The sequence below is a fragment of the Camelus dromedarius genome, chromosome 24 (assembly GCF_036321535.1).
Source record: "Camelus dromedarius isolate mCamDro1 chromosome 24, mCamDro1.pat, whole genome shotgun sequence".
NCBI lineage: Eukaryota > Metazoa > Chordata > Mammalia > Artiodactyla > Camelidae > Camelus > Camelus dromedarius.
In genome coordinates, this window is record NC_087459.1 from 31,291,461 (window position 1) to 31,307,314 (window position 15,854).

At 53.6% G+C, this 15,854-nt stretch overlaps 1 protein-coding gene across 1 annotated transcript in view; it reads right to left on the minus strand.

Annotated features, from left to right (window-relative positions):
- The window catches only part of FOXK1 (forkhead box K1), a 62,993-nt gene extending 53,682 nt beyond the window's left edge, over positions 1-9,311 (minus strand). Inside the window, exon 1 of the mRNA XM_031471329.2 lies at positions 8,733-9,311. Within this exon, the coding sequence (XP_031327189.2) occupies positions 8,733-9,292 (560 nt within the window). The 5' untranslated portion in view covers positions 9,293-9,311. The remainder of the gene's footprint in view (positions 1-8,732) is intronic.
- Between the last annotated feature and the right edge of the window lie 6,543 nt (positions 9,312-15,854).

The window sequence follows — 15,854 nt, forward strand, 5'->3', positions numbered from 1 at the left end:
AACAGTGGAAAATCAGATCCGTGCCTCTGGGGTGAACAGGGTAAACTGAGGCAGCGGCCACACCCGGGGCCTGGGGACCCACGGACCTGTCAACTCTCCAAAGCCACCCTTAGGCACACGTGGCCATTTTCACCTGCATTAATTGAAAAGCTAAGTAAAAACTAAAATTCAGCCCTTTGGTCATGTTCGCCCCACTTCAGACGTTCTCAGCTGTGCAGGACTGGGGCTGCAGGCTGGGCGGCGTGGACACGGAAAACTTCTACCGCTGCAGAACATTCCAGACTCCGTGGGTCCCTGCCAGGTGACCCCAAGTGCAGGTGGGCCTGGAAAGCCTGCTCACACCACAACTTCAGAGCGAAACATGACTGCTGAGCTGGCTGAGCCGCCAGTCAAGTCACCACAGGCCAGGAGCTCCCGGTCGTGAGTGCCCTGGTTTATACGGGCTCCAGCTACAGGCAGTGGGCCACCCGAAGGGCGGCATTTCGGTGGGCCGCGCCGAGTCTCTGTCCCCAGATCCGGCAGCTGGGTCTATCTGCCAAGCGGACTGGACGCTGATGTCCCCATGGGTGGAGGTGGGGACACAAGCCTCCGCTGTGCAACACCCCTCTTCCCAGGACCCCGTGGCCTCCAGCCTGCTCACTGCATCCGCGTCATCAGATTTCACTCTAACTTGCTTTCAAAATCAGGTCCAAAGAGTGACTAAGTCTACAATTTTTTTTTTTCACCAAGGAACACTCCGGCCAAGGCTTCCTGGTAACATATAGGAAGCTCCCGAATTTCATCAGTCAACTGGATCCAAGCCACGTGACAGGAGGCCGTGTTTCCGGGAAGGCTTTCCGTGGGCAGCGGTCCAGCCCGGCCTGTGCATCCATCCGAGCCTGACTCAGGCACGGGCTCCCTGCAGCCCACGGTGAGACCCGCTGCGGCGGCTCCCCAACAACACAGGAACACCCAACACATCAGATCACCACCAGCCACTTGACGTGGAGATGTGCCCAAAACTGCAGTGTAAAGCTATCAGGTTATTTTTTGAACTCTGTATGCTGCCCCAAAGATCCAGACTGTCTGTGAAACAGCAGCATGAGCCTGGAGTGGGGCGGCGAGGCAGGCCCCCCAGAACACTGCCCTCGTAACTGCCCATTTGGACAGATCACAGGTATCTTTTTTGCGTGACATGAATCACACAAGGCAAAGCTCTTTCAGAACAGACGGAAGATCAGTTTTCTCCTCTGTGTAACACTGACTTACTGGGAGGAGGGAAGAAAGAAAGGTATTCACGGAGCAAAATCTCAGATGGGGGATGGAGAGTGAATATTTATCTTTATCCAAAGGGGCCCGTCTTTTTTTTTTTTTCAACAAGTGTGCTTAGAAAGGTTCCAAGGAAAACCCCGAACAAGGACTGTGTCCTTAAAAACACGCGTTGTCACTGACGTCCCTTGAGGGATGCGTCACTCCACGCCCACCCCACTTCACTCTGCCTTTTCCTGGTGTCTCCACGCCCTCGGCTGAAGGGAAAAAGCGGGGGTGTCACTGGGGAACCCCACAGCATCCTACTTGGTTACGGGAAAATAACAGAAATAATTGGCAAGATGGCCAGTTCCATCTCAAATAATCAGGAATTGACTGTACGTACAAAACAATTACTAAAGTTATGCCAAATTATGCCACAAGATGCCAATAAAGGCCAAAGACTACATTATACAACTTCCTTATTTCTACAAAAATGTACTGTCGCTCGACTTTTACAGCAAATTTAAAAGTCAGACTACGTCGAAAAGCCCGAGCCTCTCAAAGATTTCCATTTTCAAAACCATGAGTTGCTGGGTGCAAGGGATCAAATTCAGTTACCCGTCAAAGAAAGATAAAATATACTTTTCTTTGTATAATAAGATATATTGACATTAGATGATTTACATAACTCAATCGATGTTTTTCTGAATGACCAACATATGAGGTTATAAAATCATGTGCTGGTAGAAGATTTATTCAAAATGCAGGAGAGAGCAACAGATTTTAATGTAACAGCGTTTTACAGAAAGCCCACTGACGAGGGTTCAGACTCCATCCTGCAATTAACCTTTAAGAAAGGGCCACTGTCAAGTTTTGGAGAGGCCCCGAACAACAGCATCCTCAGGCTTCTGACAGGCCTCTGAGAGGCTCCACCCCCCACTTTCCGGCTGCACGTCTGGGTGAGTCTGGGTGAGTCTGGGTCTCCTTCATGTGTGCCACAGAAGCAAAGCATCACAACAGCCCCAAAGCGGGGGCGGCGGGGCAGTTCAGCTGCCTTCTACTCAGGCAGACTTTCTACCAAAGGAAAAAGAATACCCTGACACTAAGTGTTTCCGTCTGGGGAGACAGAGCCACTTTTTCATAAAAAAATAGGCTTATTGCTGCTATTTTTGAATAGAATAATAAACAGACTTTAATTTGTCAGGTCTAATTCCTAACATGCTAAGTACAACAAACAAATCTCACATAAACAAAAGTTCCCCGGGGGCCTCAGTAATGTGTGAGGGTGTAAAAGGGCCCTTGGATCCAAAACTCTGAGAGTGGCTGGCTAAACACACGCGTGGGGTACCGGGAGGCCTCTCTGCACACAGGCAACCGAGCACCGTGAAACGCAGGGGGCAGGTGCGGGGAACACCTGCAGAAGGGCCGGGACCCCTGCTGAGGAAGGCGGACAGGGCACTGCGCAGCCCCGGGGGGCTTAGAGCAGGTGGCAGGGCGGTCAGAGCCCAGCTCTGCACACACACTTCGGGGAGCACGCTGTCCTCTGAGGGGACCAACGGTTACACTGTCAGGTGACAAAGGGCAAGAGTTCCTTCTTAATCAAATCACAGATAAAACACCCACCCCGTTCTGTGTGTCTACTGGAAGTCACTCTGAGGAGACAAAAGCCACAGATTTGCAAGCAGTCCGTGATTGAGTGCTGGAACCGGCAGGCCCACGCCCAGCCAGCCTGGCACTAGCTCACCTCCAGCGCACGTCAGGGTGGCAGGAAAAGCCCTCGACGGTCGCACCCCAGAAGGGGGTCCGTGAGGCCCACGGGGGTGCAGCCCGTCACAGAGCCGCCCTTCAGACCCCGGGACAACACAGCACACCCTCCTGGCTCCCCTTTTGACACTTCACAAGGTGTGTTCACACACGCAGACTACATTTGCTTTCCTTTTAATCAACCAGCAACATTTTACCAGAAAACCAGAATCTCGTGACCAGCGAGCACAGCCATGACAACCATCTCCAGGCCCCTAACAAGTCACAACGCAGGGGCCTGTTTTCCAGGAAACCAAAGCGAAACTACTATATATAATCCTCTCATTTTAATATGAAACGCTTTAAATGTGGGGTAATTATGGAAATGAGGCATCGCTGTAATTCGAGTCTTCATTAATTTAGCAAGTTTATCCCCTGACATTCACGAGATGCAAAAACAGCAAATAGTAAATTACTGTATCTCCGAACCAAACGCTTTCCTTTCATTTCAGCACGGAATTTCAAATAGAGCTGTGTCTTTTCTGAAAATACCATGAACACCATTAAAATTCTACTTAATACCCTTTGACCACCTACTAACCCAATTCCTTCATCAATGACAAAGGCTTTTATAAATTTATTATAAATTCAACACACACTACAAGAAAAACACCATCCTTCTCACAAATCGATTTTTCAAATACCATATAAATTTTCTTATATGAGGTGATAAGCCCAAAAACCTCCCCGGGAACTCGGTGCTAGTAAGTGGCACACACTTCCATCATCACAGAGTCCACACACTGGTTCCAGGTTTGCTGCACTCCTCTGAACCTCTTAAAGTATGTTTTCAACAAGACAGTCTGACTTTGGACAAATAAATGTGATACACAGCAACTAACAACTGGTGGGGAAAGCAGAAGAAAGCATTTATTTAGAGAAAACGCCACATTTTGTATTCTGACCACAGCATCCAGACGCAACCCCATGGGGTCTAAAGCTTCGTTTGTTCCACTGAACGGTCCTCCTTCCGACACCGCCCTCCCCCTCCCCCGGCATCATTCCTCCAGCTTCCAGAGCAAACCGTCTCTTCCATCTCTTCCATCCAGCCACCAGAGCAGAACCTCTTCCCTCAGAAGATGCTTCGGCCAAATCTCTTCCTCCCTAGTCCCAGGGTCGCCCTCTCCAGGTCTGATGGGTCAGGCTCGAGTGACAGCTTCCTGCATGGCTCCATGGCCCTCCCAGCTCTGCGCAGGTCCACACACACATCCCTCCTCCCTGATCACTGCTCCCCCCTTGCGTGGAATCAGCCGGCACAACCGCAGGTCCCACCTTTTCTGGCTTCAGCTGCTGGAAACAGACCAATCTGATCCCCTCTCTCACCCCAGGTGCAAATCCCACCGGGCACATGGACCCCTCCCAGATCAACCAACCAACCACCCGTGACGGAGGCATCGGGTCACATGCGGACCCTGCGGCTCCCACTGGGCCTGGGGAGGCCCAGGGAGGAGGGCCGGGGAGAAAGGAACACAGTTACTGTTTCCAGGGATGCTGGTCCTGACGAGCTCAGCAAACACCTGCTGTCTTCACCAAGTCTAGGGCGTTTTCCAATGAATTTCAAAGTAAGTTCAACCTGGTAACTTCTGAATGATGGTTAGTAACTAACTCCATGTTCTTCCAGTGACCAGCTGGAAGAGCAATGAGAAACCACGTCCTGCGTGTTCTCCCAGGGCCTAAACAATTATTTATGCAGTAAAATGCTTTCGTGGTTACAAGTAATTACTTTTTATCCCGGTACACTAACAGGAGCTATGATCTGTAACATCTGCCATGCACAACACGTCTGAGAGGGCAGAATACGTCAGCAAGGTGAAATACATATGCTGGCAGCCAAAATGAATGACAAGCGTACAGGGACATTAAATTTATGGACCCCAGTGATGACCGACCATCAAAACCTGCTTGGGGAGAGAAACAGAAGTGTCTGCTTCCTGCCAGAAGCATGCACTGCTGCCTATGAGAGTTCTGGCTGAAAAAAACACCAGACTCGAGTCTGATCAAATCTCCAGGTCCAACAACAGGTTTACAGGAACGACAGGGGAGAGGATGTTGTAAAAGATCACAACAGAAATCCAGTCTGTAACAGCAGAGTATGACGAGGGGCAGGGCACATGACCCAGCTTCTTCAGAAAGAAAGAGAGAGAGATGGAGCCTCCAGCCTGAAAGAGACGGGAGAGACACGCCAACCAACCACGGTGTCTGGACCTGATTTAGTTCCTGATTCAGACAGACACACTGTAAGAACAGAAAAGGGAAAAAAACCCATGGAATGGGAAGGGAATTCCAAATACTGATTGGAAGTTTGATGACAGTAAGAAACTGTTATTAAGATTTGGTGTGATAATGAGATTGTGGTTAGGTTTTAAAAAAGGAATCTTTATCTGTTATTGAGATATTTACAGCCAGAGGGATATGACATTTGGGACTGGCTTCCAAACAACATGGGTGAGGGACAGGTGAGTAGGGACCAGGATAAAACGAGCGAGGCCACAACACGGCAGTCGGCGGTCGCAGAGGCTGGGTGACGGGGACGTGGATTCACTACTCTGTTTTCACGTTTCAAACTTTCTGCAATAAAAGGAGCCATGCTCAGCTCAGAAAACTTGGAACTCACAGGAGAGTCAAGAGAAAAAAAGGGTCCCATAAAGCTCACCGCTCACAGAAGCTACCACACCAAGAAGCCCGTCCTCACGGCAACTGTTCACGTCTCTCATCCTTGTTTTACGGAAGAATTAGGAAAGGCGCTGGGACGAAAGAGGGAAGAGCAGGTGCACGGCGGGGCGTGGGCCTTTGCCTCTCGCTCACACACCGCGTCTAACCCAGACTCCAGACCCGCCGGGACAAAGGGCCACAGGCGCACACCCACGTGCCCCCGGAAAGCGGTCACACGCCCCAGGCACCTGACTGCCTGCCTTGGAAGCCGGCCGACTGGGGACACTGCTGCTCCTCGCACCATGGAAGCTGCGTATTCACTTAGTCACTGGTTTTTTCACTCAACAGACACAAGTCCGCTGTGTGCGCGCTGCCGGTCAGCTCCTGCACGGTGTTAACGGTAATGCGGCTCAGGATACAACTGACGATTTAAAAACTAATGGAATTAATTTCAGTTTTAGAAAAACACGTGTTTAGGCATAAATGTGGGTAAATTCTGGTATTCTTCTTCAGCGTGTGTATCTTTGAGGGGACAGGAAAGGGAGGAATGGCGGGGGGGGTGTCAGGGACACAGGGGACAGGCAATGTCACCCGGCGGGAAAAGGCACAACACCACAACACAAAGAAGAGCAGCTGCAGGCATTTTCAGTCAACAAGACTCCAACATGGCAAGAACGTTAAACTTATGGTGAAGAAATTCACAACTTCAAATACTCCTGGCAAAACCGTGTACCAAAGCCTGGGAGGACACAATTAATCCTGCCATTCTTTTAAAGTCAGCACTGAATTTCCCATTTCGAGGTGACAGAAACGTGGACATCCAACTTCCTTTCCCTAGATGCATGAAACATTTCTTGAGTACTTGCAAAGTGATGGGCCCCAGTGCTTTGACCTGAATCTAAAAAGAAGCTTACAGCAGCCTGCCCTATGGATGCGACTACCTCAGTTAAGTTTTCTGAAATAATAAAGAAAATGAAGCCACCCAGACTGCTGAACGTGTCTGTCCGCAGGCTCTGACGGTCTCGGAAGCAAACTGCCCTCTTCCAGGAAGGCATGGGCGTCCACGTGGTGCTCCTCCACCAGCACGCTGGTTCTGTGCCTGTGAATTCTACATGATGGCCTGCGTGGCTCTGGCTCAGAGCATCACTGAATTCCAGCACAGCCAGACGGGCACCGCGGGCAGAGCACCAGCCAGAGGGCGTGGGACGTCTGGGCTGCGGGACACAAGCCTGCTGGCGAGGAAGGCACCGCCACGAACGCCAATCATGTTTCACAAACAATGGACTCGGCGCAGGCCTATTCTGCACGTGGTCTGAGGACTTCCCGGGCTGCAATTTCTTCCCCTGGAGTTAAAGAAAATACTAGTGCCTTGAAGATTCAGGGAGCCAGGCCTCCTCAGATGCACACCCACTCAACAGCCAGGGGAGGAGCTCTGGAAGCCAGGCTGCTGTTTGGAAGCACTTAAAGAGCCTGAGCTCTGAAGAGATGCACCAGCAGAAGCAGGCCTCTCAGAGCCACAGGGCAGGGCGGGGAAGGCACTGTTTGCCGTCACTTTCCCACGAGGGGCGTGACTGGCCCCAGAAGGCATTTAATGGCCCAGAACGGAGAGACTGTGTGGCTTAAGAAAAGACCAAACAGAGTAATAGCAACCATGGGATAAAACACATCTTATTCAGGAGGACCTGATTTTATCAAAACACATACCTCCCATACTGGGGAAATGAAGTCTGTGTACACTCCCTTTCACGCCCTACGCGCCAGGGAGTCACTGAAAATTTTTCAATACAATACTTATGACCAAGCATGCCCAGGCCTAGAAAGCAAAGAAGTTTACAGAAGCAGGCTTTGGGCCCCGGGAATTACCCCAGCAAAAAATCCCTGGACTCGGGGTGCTTACAAAAGTGAGAGTCATTAGACAGTCAGTCAGAGACAACTTGGAAACCCCGAGCACGCTGCAGAAATATAAACACTAACGAGGAGTTAAAAGTAAGTACCTCACAGAAAAAGAAAGTGCCTGAAGACAGCAGAGTAGTGAAACAGGCTTTCTCCTGAGCGACAGGTCTTGAGAAAGCGAGGACCTCCTGGGGCAGAGCGGCGGGGGGGGGGGGGGGGGGGGGGGGAGCCGGTGCCCCGGGAACCGGAAGAGGCGAGGAACACGAGGATGTTGCTAAAGCACTGGGGGCACCAGCGGCCTGTCCCCACTCCCAAGTGAGTGCGTCGGGTCCCCTTCTCCTAGTCCTGCCTCCCCTTCTGTCCTGTCCAGGAACCCCAACTGTGCTCTGAATGCCCCCAGTGCTGGGCACCCCTGACCTGTGTCCTCAGGAACACTGACAAGAGTGCATTTCCTGTCCTGACCCCAGCCCACTCTGCCACCTCACCCCTCTAGGGCCAAGTCGCTTCCCCTTCAGACCTGGTCCCCACTGCAGAGGATTGGGCCTTCGGGGCGGGGGCTGCAGCTCCCCCCCCCCGGGGACCCCCGCACCTCCCAGAGCTACAATGCCTGACGCAACCCTTCTCAGGAGTGCGTTTGCGGGCGACCCGGGGTCCGGAAAAGGCGGGGAAGGGGGTAGGGAGACCCTGGGGTCCAGATCGGGGTGGGAGCAAGGGTGACCCTCAGGGTCCAGGCCAAGAGGGGTCAGGGACAACCCTCAAAGCCCAAAGCCCAGTCAGGGCAAGGGTCAAGAATGACACCGTGTCCTGATCTGGCGGGGATGGGGGACCCCAAGCTTTGGTGGGGAGAGGAGCAAGGGCGACCCTCGGGGCCCAGGCCGGGCAGGGGCCCGGACCCGGCGGTAATCTGGGCTGCCCCCCACCCCTGCCCACGGCGGGCGGGGGGTCAGGTGTGAACTCCGTGTCCAAGTTGTGCGGGGATGGGGGCCAACCCCAAGGTGGGGGGAGGGGCAAGGGCGACCCTCGGGGCCCAGATCTCAGGACTCCCAGGGCCGTCCCGGGGGTCGGGGCGGAGGGCTGGGGTCGACCTCGGGCCCAGGCCCCGCGGGGATTGAGGTGACCCGGGGCCCCAGCCGGGCGGGGGCCGCGGCACTCACTGTTTGGGCAGCTGCAGGGCGGGCGCGCCGCGCCGCTGGAAGGCCCCGTCCACGAAGACGCCGTTCTTGCCGAGGCAGCGCAAGTAGAAGTGCGGCTCCTGGAAGCTGAGCTGCAGGTGGCGCCGCGAGATGAAGCTGGACAGGCCCATGCTCAGGTCCACCGAGCCCTGCGACGAGTTGCGGCCGATGGTGACGCTGGGCTGCCGCATGAGGAACTCGAACTCGCGGCCCTCCAGGCGCGCCAGCGCCGGCCCGGGGCTCCGGCGCACCGAGGCGGCCGCCGCGACCACCAGGGCCTCGCCGGCCGCGCCCGCCGCGCCCCCCGCGCCTCCCGCGCCCCCCGCGATCGCGCCGGGCGGCGGCGGCGGCGGCGGCGGCGGCGGCGGGGGCTGGGCGGGCGGCGGCGGCGGCGACGGGGCGGCGGGCCCGGGCGCGGCGGCGGCGGCGGCGGCGGGGAAGGCGGCGGCGGCGGCGGCGGCGGCGCACAGCACGGGGCTGCAGGGCGCCGAGCGCAGCGCCAGCAGGGCGCGGGCCCCGCTGTCCTCGCCGACTTCGGCCATGTTCGCGCAGCTCCGAGCGGCCTCCGGCGGCGGCGGCGCGGCGGCGGGGGGCGGGGCTCCGCGGGGCGCGGGCGGGCGGGCGCGGGATCCCGGACCGGAGCGCGGCGGAGCGGAGCCTGCCGGCCGCGCGCCCCGCCCGCCGGGGCTCGCGCGGGACCCGCGCGCGGGGCGGGGACGGTGTCCGCATGCGGCCCGCCCCGCGAGCCCGCCCCCGGGCTTGCCCCTCGCCCGCTGCCCCCGGCCCGGGGCCGCCCCTGCCTGGGACCTGCGGGGGACGGGGGAGGGGGAGCCCCCAAGGTGTCAAGCTGGGAAGTTTGATTCTGGGCCACTCCCTGCAGAGAGGGAGGGGCAGCTCACCTCAGCAGTCTCCTGGGCCCTCAAGGGCGGTCATACTTAAGCACCAAAACTGAGGCTTTTCATGCTGTAACTGAAGTTTGCCTAAGGAGGCTGGCGGTCTGTGATGCCCTGTGTTTCTTTTTTGGAGTTACCCATTCGGTCAACAAATAGACAAATACCCCGGGACCCACGCTGGGCCTGCCCGGTAAACCCCTCACAGTCTACCCCGGGAGGCGGGTGCCTGCTGAGGGGGTCTTCTGTGGAAATGCGGACTTGGTTGATTTAGGCACGGTCCAGATCCTGCAGTACTTCGTGCCTTCCTAATTCGGCCAGGTCCCCCTAAAAAGGGTGGCAGTGTCTCCTCATTTCCATCATTTAACAATTATTGATGTGAGAAACCAGACCCTCCCCGGCAGAGCTTGCGGTGGGAGAGCTAGTGGGAGAGGCAGATGTGAATCAAGTGCGCACTCGGCTGACAGAACACGACAGCTGTCTCCAGTCCCGGGAGGCTGTGCGGCGATCCGCGGGCGGGTGGCGAGGTGCGCCTGCCTAGGGTGGGAAGCGTGTCTGCTCACCCGCTGTCCAGCCTGGGGCTGCAACAGGTATTAACCCAACCATTGCATGACTGAATATATAGGTACAAACAGAGATCAGGGCTTGGGGAGCAAGTAGCACATTTTTACAAGAAGCTGTAACAAGAAAACCTACTTGATGGTGGAGGAAGACAATGAAAACAGGAACAGGGATCTCTTCCCTGAGAAATGACACTTGAACTGAAGTCCAGGGGTGATGGGGGAGAGGGGGATGGGGGGGATGGCATTCCAGCCAAGAAGCAGCGTGTACTAAGGGAGGGCGCACGGTGCCTTCCAGAGACTGACAGGTTACTGTAAGCGGAAAAGAGAGCATGACCACATCACCACATCGGCTGAGCCACTTTAGTGACACAAGGACTTCAGTCTGATCTCAAAGGCAATGGAAACCACTGAGGGGTTTTAAGCAGAAAGACAACATGCAGTGGCCACGTATGTGACATGGAATCACTGGCTGTCGTGTGGAGCCTGAACTGGGAAGGGGTCAGCATGACTGTGGGAGGCCAACTGGGAAACCGGGAGACCAAGCAAGAGGCTGAAGGAAGGAGAGAGAGAGGGAGAGAAGTTCAGGGATTCAGCCACGTTCAGCCACGTTCATCTCAGACAGAGACGTTCACAGACACACTGGTGGTGGGAGTGTAAAATGATGCAGCAGCTATGGAGAACAGTCTTGTGGAAAACATATGATTGCAACTCCACTGCTATGTATAAACCCCAGAGAACTGAAAGCAAGGTCTTGAAAAGATATTTATATGTTCAGAGTAGCATTATTCACAATGTCCAAAAGATGGAAGCAAGCCAGAGGTCCATCAACATGTCCAATGGGACGTTATACAGCCTTGAAAAGAAACGAAATTCTGACGCATGAGACAATATGGATGAACCCTGAGGACATTACGCTCAGTGAAGTCGACCAGTCACAAAAAGAGAAGTCTGTAACGATTTAGCTCATATGAGGTCCCTAGAGGAGTCAAGTTCATAAATACAGAAAGTAGGATGGTTTCTTCTCTGGGGGGCAGGGTATGAACAGGGAGTTGGTGTTTAATGGAAACAGAGCTTCCGTTTTGCAAGACGAAAGGTGTCAGAGATGACTGGTGGTGAGAGGGCTACACCATGATGTGAATGTACTTGATGCTACTGAAATGTACACTTAAAACAGCTAAGATGGTGAATTTATGTGACATGTATTTTACCACAATTATTTTCTTTTAAAGAGACAGATTTACGTACAGCCTCCAAAGTTCTTTCCTCTGGCTCCTCTGAAGTGATGTCGCACTTTTTCATGACAGGTCTTTTTGATAATAAGCGGGACATCCATGCTTCCAAGCCCCGGGGGCCAAACCACCGTGAATGAAAGGGCTTCCGCACAGACTCACAGGCCTGGACAATTCTTCACCTGAGGAGCAAGAACCCGTAGCACAGTGGCAGGAGCTCACGGGGCTGAGTCACGATGACCCTGCGATTCTAGACACCGGCTTCACCTGGCAATTCCTTTCTCCTTAAGCAGCGAGCCTTTGGATATACCAACAGCTTCAACAGACAGGGCCAGAAAGAGGGCCATGAAAGGCCATTAAAGAATCAGAGTCTGGGGGGAGGGGATACTCGGGCGTAGAGCGCATGTTTAGCACGCACGAGGTCCTGGGGTCCATCCCCAGTACCTCCATTAAAAAAAAAAAAAAAACCAAAAAACAGAATCGGAGGAAGTGCATTCTTCTCTCACTCTCTCTGGGTCTAGAGGGCATGCTAAAGCTGTCTCATGATCCATTCACTCAAAAAAGGAAAAATAAAGAGCTTGCAATGGAGAACCCAGTCAACCGTTTGGAGCCCGCAACACCCAGGCTCACAGAATTCAAGGCGGTGCTGCCACTTTGGAGAACAGCTGGGCAGTTTTCTTACACAGTTCAACTAACTTACCACGTGACCTGCTGTCAGTCCCATTACTAGGTGTTTTTTCAAGTGAAATGAAAACTTGTGTGGACACAAAAACCTGTGCAGGACTGTTTACAGGGTCTTTGTTCATAAACACCCTGAACCAAACAACCCAACAACCCCAATGCACCTCACCTGGGGAGTGGGCAGCAAATTTTGGCACAACTATGTGATGGAATGCTATGTAGCAATTAAAAAGGAGCAAGGTATGCACATCCAGAACAGCACAAAAGATCCCAAATGCACTGTGTATGCTTTCATTTATAGGAACATTCTGCAAAAAGTAAACTAGACAGACAGAAACAGGTAAGTGGCTCCAGGGGCTGGAGCGCTGGGGAGAGGCTGACCACAGAACAACATGGGGGGGTCTCAAGGGAGGAGGTGCTGACTGTGCTGGTGATTACAGCACTCCAGTTATTTTTCAAAAGCAGCTGAACTGTGCACCAAAAAGAGTGAATTTTACTCTGCAAACATACCTTAATTTAAAAAGCCTACAGAGGTGGTGATTATAGACCCCAAACAGGAATTCAGAGCCGTGCCTGTCCAATTCAGAGACCACCAGTCGCAGCAGCTGAGTGCATTTATACTCTCATTCAAATGAAATAAAATTAAATACTTCATTGTGTTTTGTGGCGTGAGCCGCATTTCAAGCGCTCGATCTGGAGAGCCGCTTGGCCAGCGACTGCTGCACTGGTCAGTGCAGGTGAAGAAGGTGCCCATGACGGGACCGCACTGCTCAGAGGGGAGGGGTGTGGCTGGGCTGCCCCCACCCCTCCCCCCTGATCCTCCGAAGTCAGGGAGTCACACCGACGGGCAACCTCCAGGCACGTAGCAGCTGCATCACGAAACCCACAGAGACAGTGCTGAGGGGTTGCCGTCCTGCCTCGAGCTGACAGGGTCCTCACTTGGGTTCCCGTTCCTGGTGGGTCTGTGTGAGGCAGCAGAACAGGGCCCCCGCCTGTCACGAGACAGGATGCTGATGGAAACCCCTCAACTCTAGTCCGGTGGAGTCTGAAGGGGGGCGGATGGGGCTGAGGCGGGAAGCCTCCCACTCTGAAGGCTGCCAGTCCCCGCTCGCATCCTCGCATCTTCGAGTCTTCATGAGCCTGGAGCTCAAGGAATATCTGGTGACGACTGGGGAACCCAGACCATTCTCCGTCTCTCCGTCTACCCCTTCCTCTTCCTGTCTGCTGACAGTCACTTCCTGCTGCTTCTGCATCCTTCTCAGATCCTTCCTGCGTCCCCAGTACTGCTTCCTGTCTGTGCACTGAGCCCCTGCAGTGTGACATCACACAGTGTTGGGCATCTGACCATGACAGAGAAGGGCTGCACTTTTGTTCCTCAGCAAAAGATAGAGACAGAGACAGACAGACACAGACAGACAGAATAATCCTGCAAGAAATACTTCCTCAATGAGACAACCCTGCTGCCGCAAAACCTGAGAGAGGTGGGAAAAAAACCTGTGTCCTCAGCTCACCTGAAACAGGCTGATTGGTTTTTCTTTCACAGCCTCCTCCAGCCACCCTGTCATTTAGAACTTGCCCACATTTCCTAAACACCAATTCAGGAGAAGATATGTCTGACCTCGACACCACAGGAAACTTGTTCAAACGAAGCAGGGGTGCAAACTGCTCTTGACAGAACTCACGGGTGCAGGCATTCGGAAAAGAGATGTTCTCCGTGTTACTCCTCTATGGCTGTGTGACAGCAAATGCTTCCCGAATGGAGCGGCCTAGAACAGTCAACGTGCACCGTCTCACAGTTTCCGTGGGTCAGGAACTTGGGGGTGACCCGGCTGGATGGTTCTGGCTTGGGGTCTCTCGTGAGACTTTTCCAGGATGGCAGCTTCTAGGAAATTTCCCCGAGCCTGGAGAAATCACCAGATTAAGGCAAAGCAGCATGAACGCGCAGTGGGAGGGGAGCCAGCCCCGCTTTAACCACTACGTGACCTTGACAGGCTATTTAGCCCCCAGGACTCAGTTTCCCCTGCTGCGAAATGGGCTTAGGTTCATTAGGTGCTGAAGGGGGCTCTGGGGCACTGAGAAGCTCACTCATATAACCTCAAGAAATGCAGAGTGTTTTTTTAAGAACAGACTTGGAAATCAGGAAAGCCAGACTCTTAGCCGGAGGGCCAGCTCTGCAGAAGCCCCCCACGAGCTGCTCAGCCAGGAAGGCCTTGTGAGGAAGAAAAAGACCACACAATGCTTGTTCCCCTCCCCTCATGGAAGCTCTGGGGGACTTTTTTTCTTTCTAATCTTTTTTTTTTTTTTTTAATGGAGGTACCAGGGATTGAGCCCAGGACCTTGTGCACGCTAACAAGCATGTGCTGTAGCACTGAGCTGCACCCTCCCCACCTCTTTCTAACTTTTACTGTGAAAACCCGGCAGGGCTTCTGGTGGTAAAGCTCATGCAAGTGTCCGGACTCCTCGGACGGGGCCCCCAGGGACTTCTGGCTTCCCACTGTGGGTCTCTGGGTCCCCTGTGTTTCCCGTCCTCAGGCCTCTGCTTGGGTGAGGAGTGACTCTGCATTGGCCCGTCTGTCCCTCCAACGCAGGGCAGCGGCTTGCCCAGTGACTCCGCTGCTCTGGCAGGATCTCAGCAGAGTTTTGATTCTTCAATTTGTTCAGCTTTTTCCTTGCGTGGTTAGGAGCAATGATGGCTGAGCGCCCTGCAGGCGGCACTGTAAACGGGAGTAATCGCAAGTGGTCACTCACCAGCTTTAGTCCTGCTTCTGCGCAAAGGGGTGTGTGTGTGTGTGTGTGTGTGTGTGTGTGTGTGTGTCTACTCTTTCCATCCTGGAGAGATGTCTAATGAGCCCCGAAAGTCACCTTTGTACCTGGAGAACAGGGTCATGCCAGGTTTTTAAATCAGTTGCTTGGAGTCAGGCCCTCCGAGTGCCCAGTCCATGGTATCATCATGGTGCAGGGGTCCCCACCACAGACAAAACTCACCCCTGATGGATGAGCTACCTAGGGGATGTGGCTACACATAAGTGATGGCCATTCTAAGTCTTCGAGATCCAGGAGAACACATGCAAAAACGCCCAAGGGATAACTTACAGCCCGTGTGTTTCCCATAAGGTAGCCAGTGACCACTAGTCACTCCTGAGCGCTGGAAACGGGGCTCAGCCAGACTGAGATGTGCTGTGCGTGTAAAACACACCACACACTAGATCTCAGAGACCTAACTAAACAGAAAAGGGGAGGGGTAAAATGTTGCTAATAGTATTTTATATACATTTATATGGGTTAGAGTTTGAAATGGTAATATTTTGGATATGTTGGGTTAAATGAAATGTATTACCCCAATTCATTTCACCTATTTCTTTTTTTACCATTTGAATGCCATTACTAGAAAAATGTGACCTCTGTGTCTCACATTTGTAGCTGGCATTATATTTGTTGGCCAGGCTGTTAGAGACCAATGGAACCTTTTTTGTCCCAGCGGGTGTTTCCGTCTTAACGACGATGCTCTGAATCTGTGTTGTAGCCGAGCGTAGGCTCATCACTTTCAATCTGCTGCCTTTGTATCGTGTGTCTTCCTTCCTCTTTTGGTTATCAGATCACTCTGGGTGAGTCCAAGGGGCGGGCCAGCCGAAGGAGACGGAGGGGTGGGAAAGAGCACGCCGACACTGCTCTCCCAGGAGGCCCCCACTGGGATTAACCAGCTCCAAGCCTTCCATCTTGCATCATTCCCTATGAGGCTGG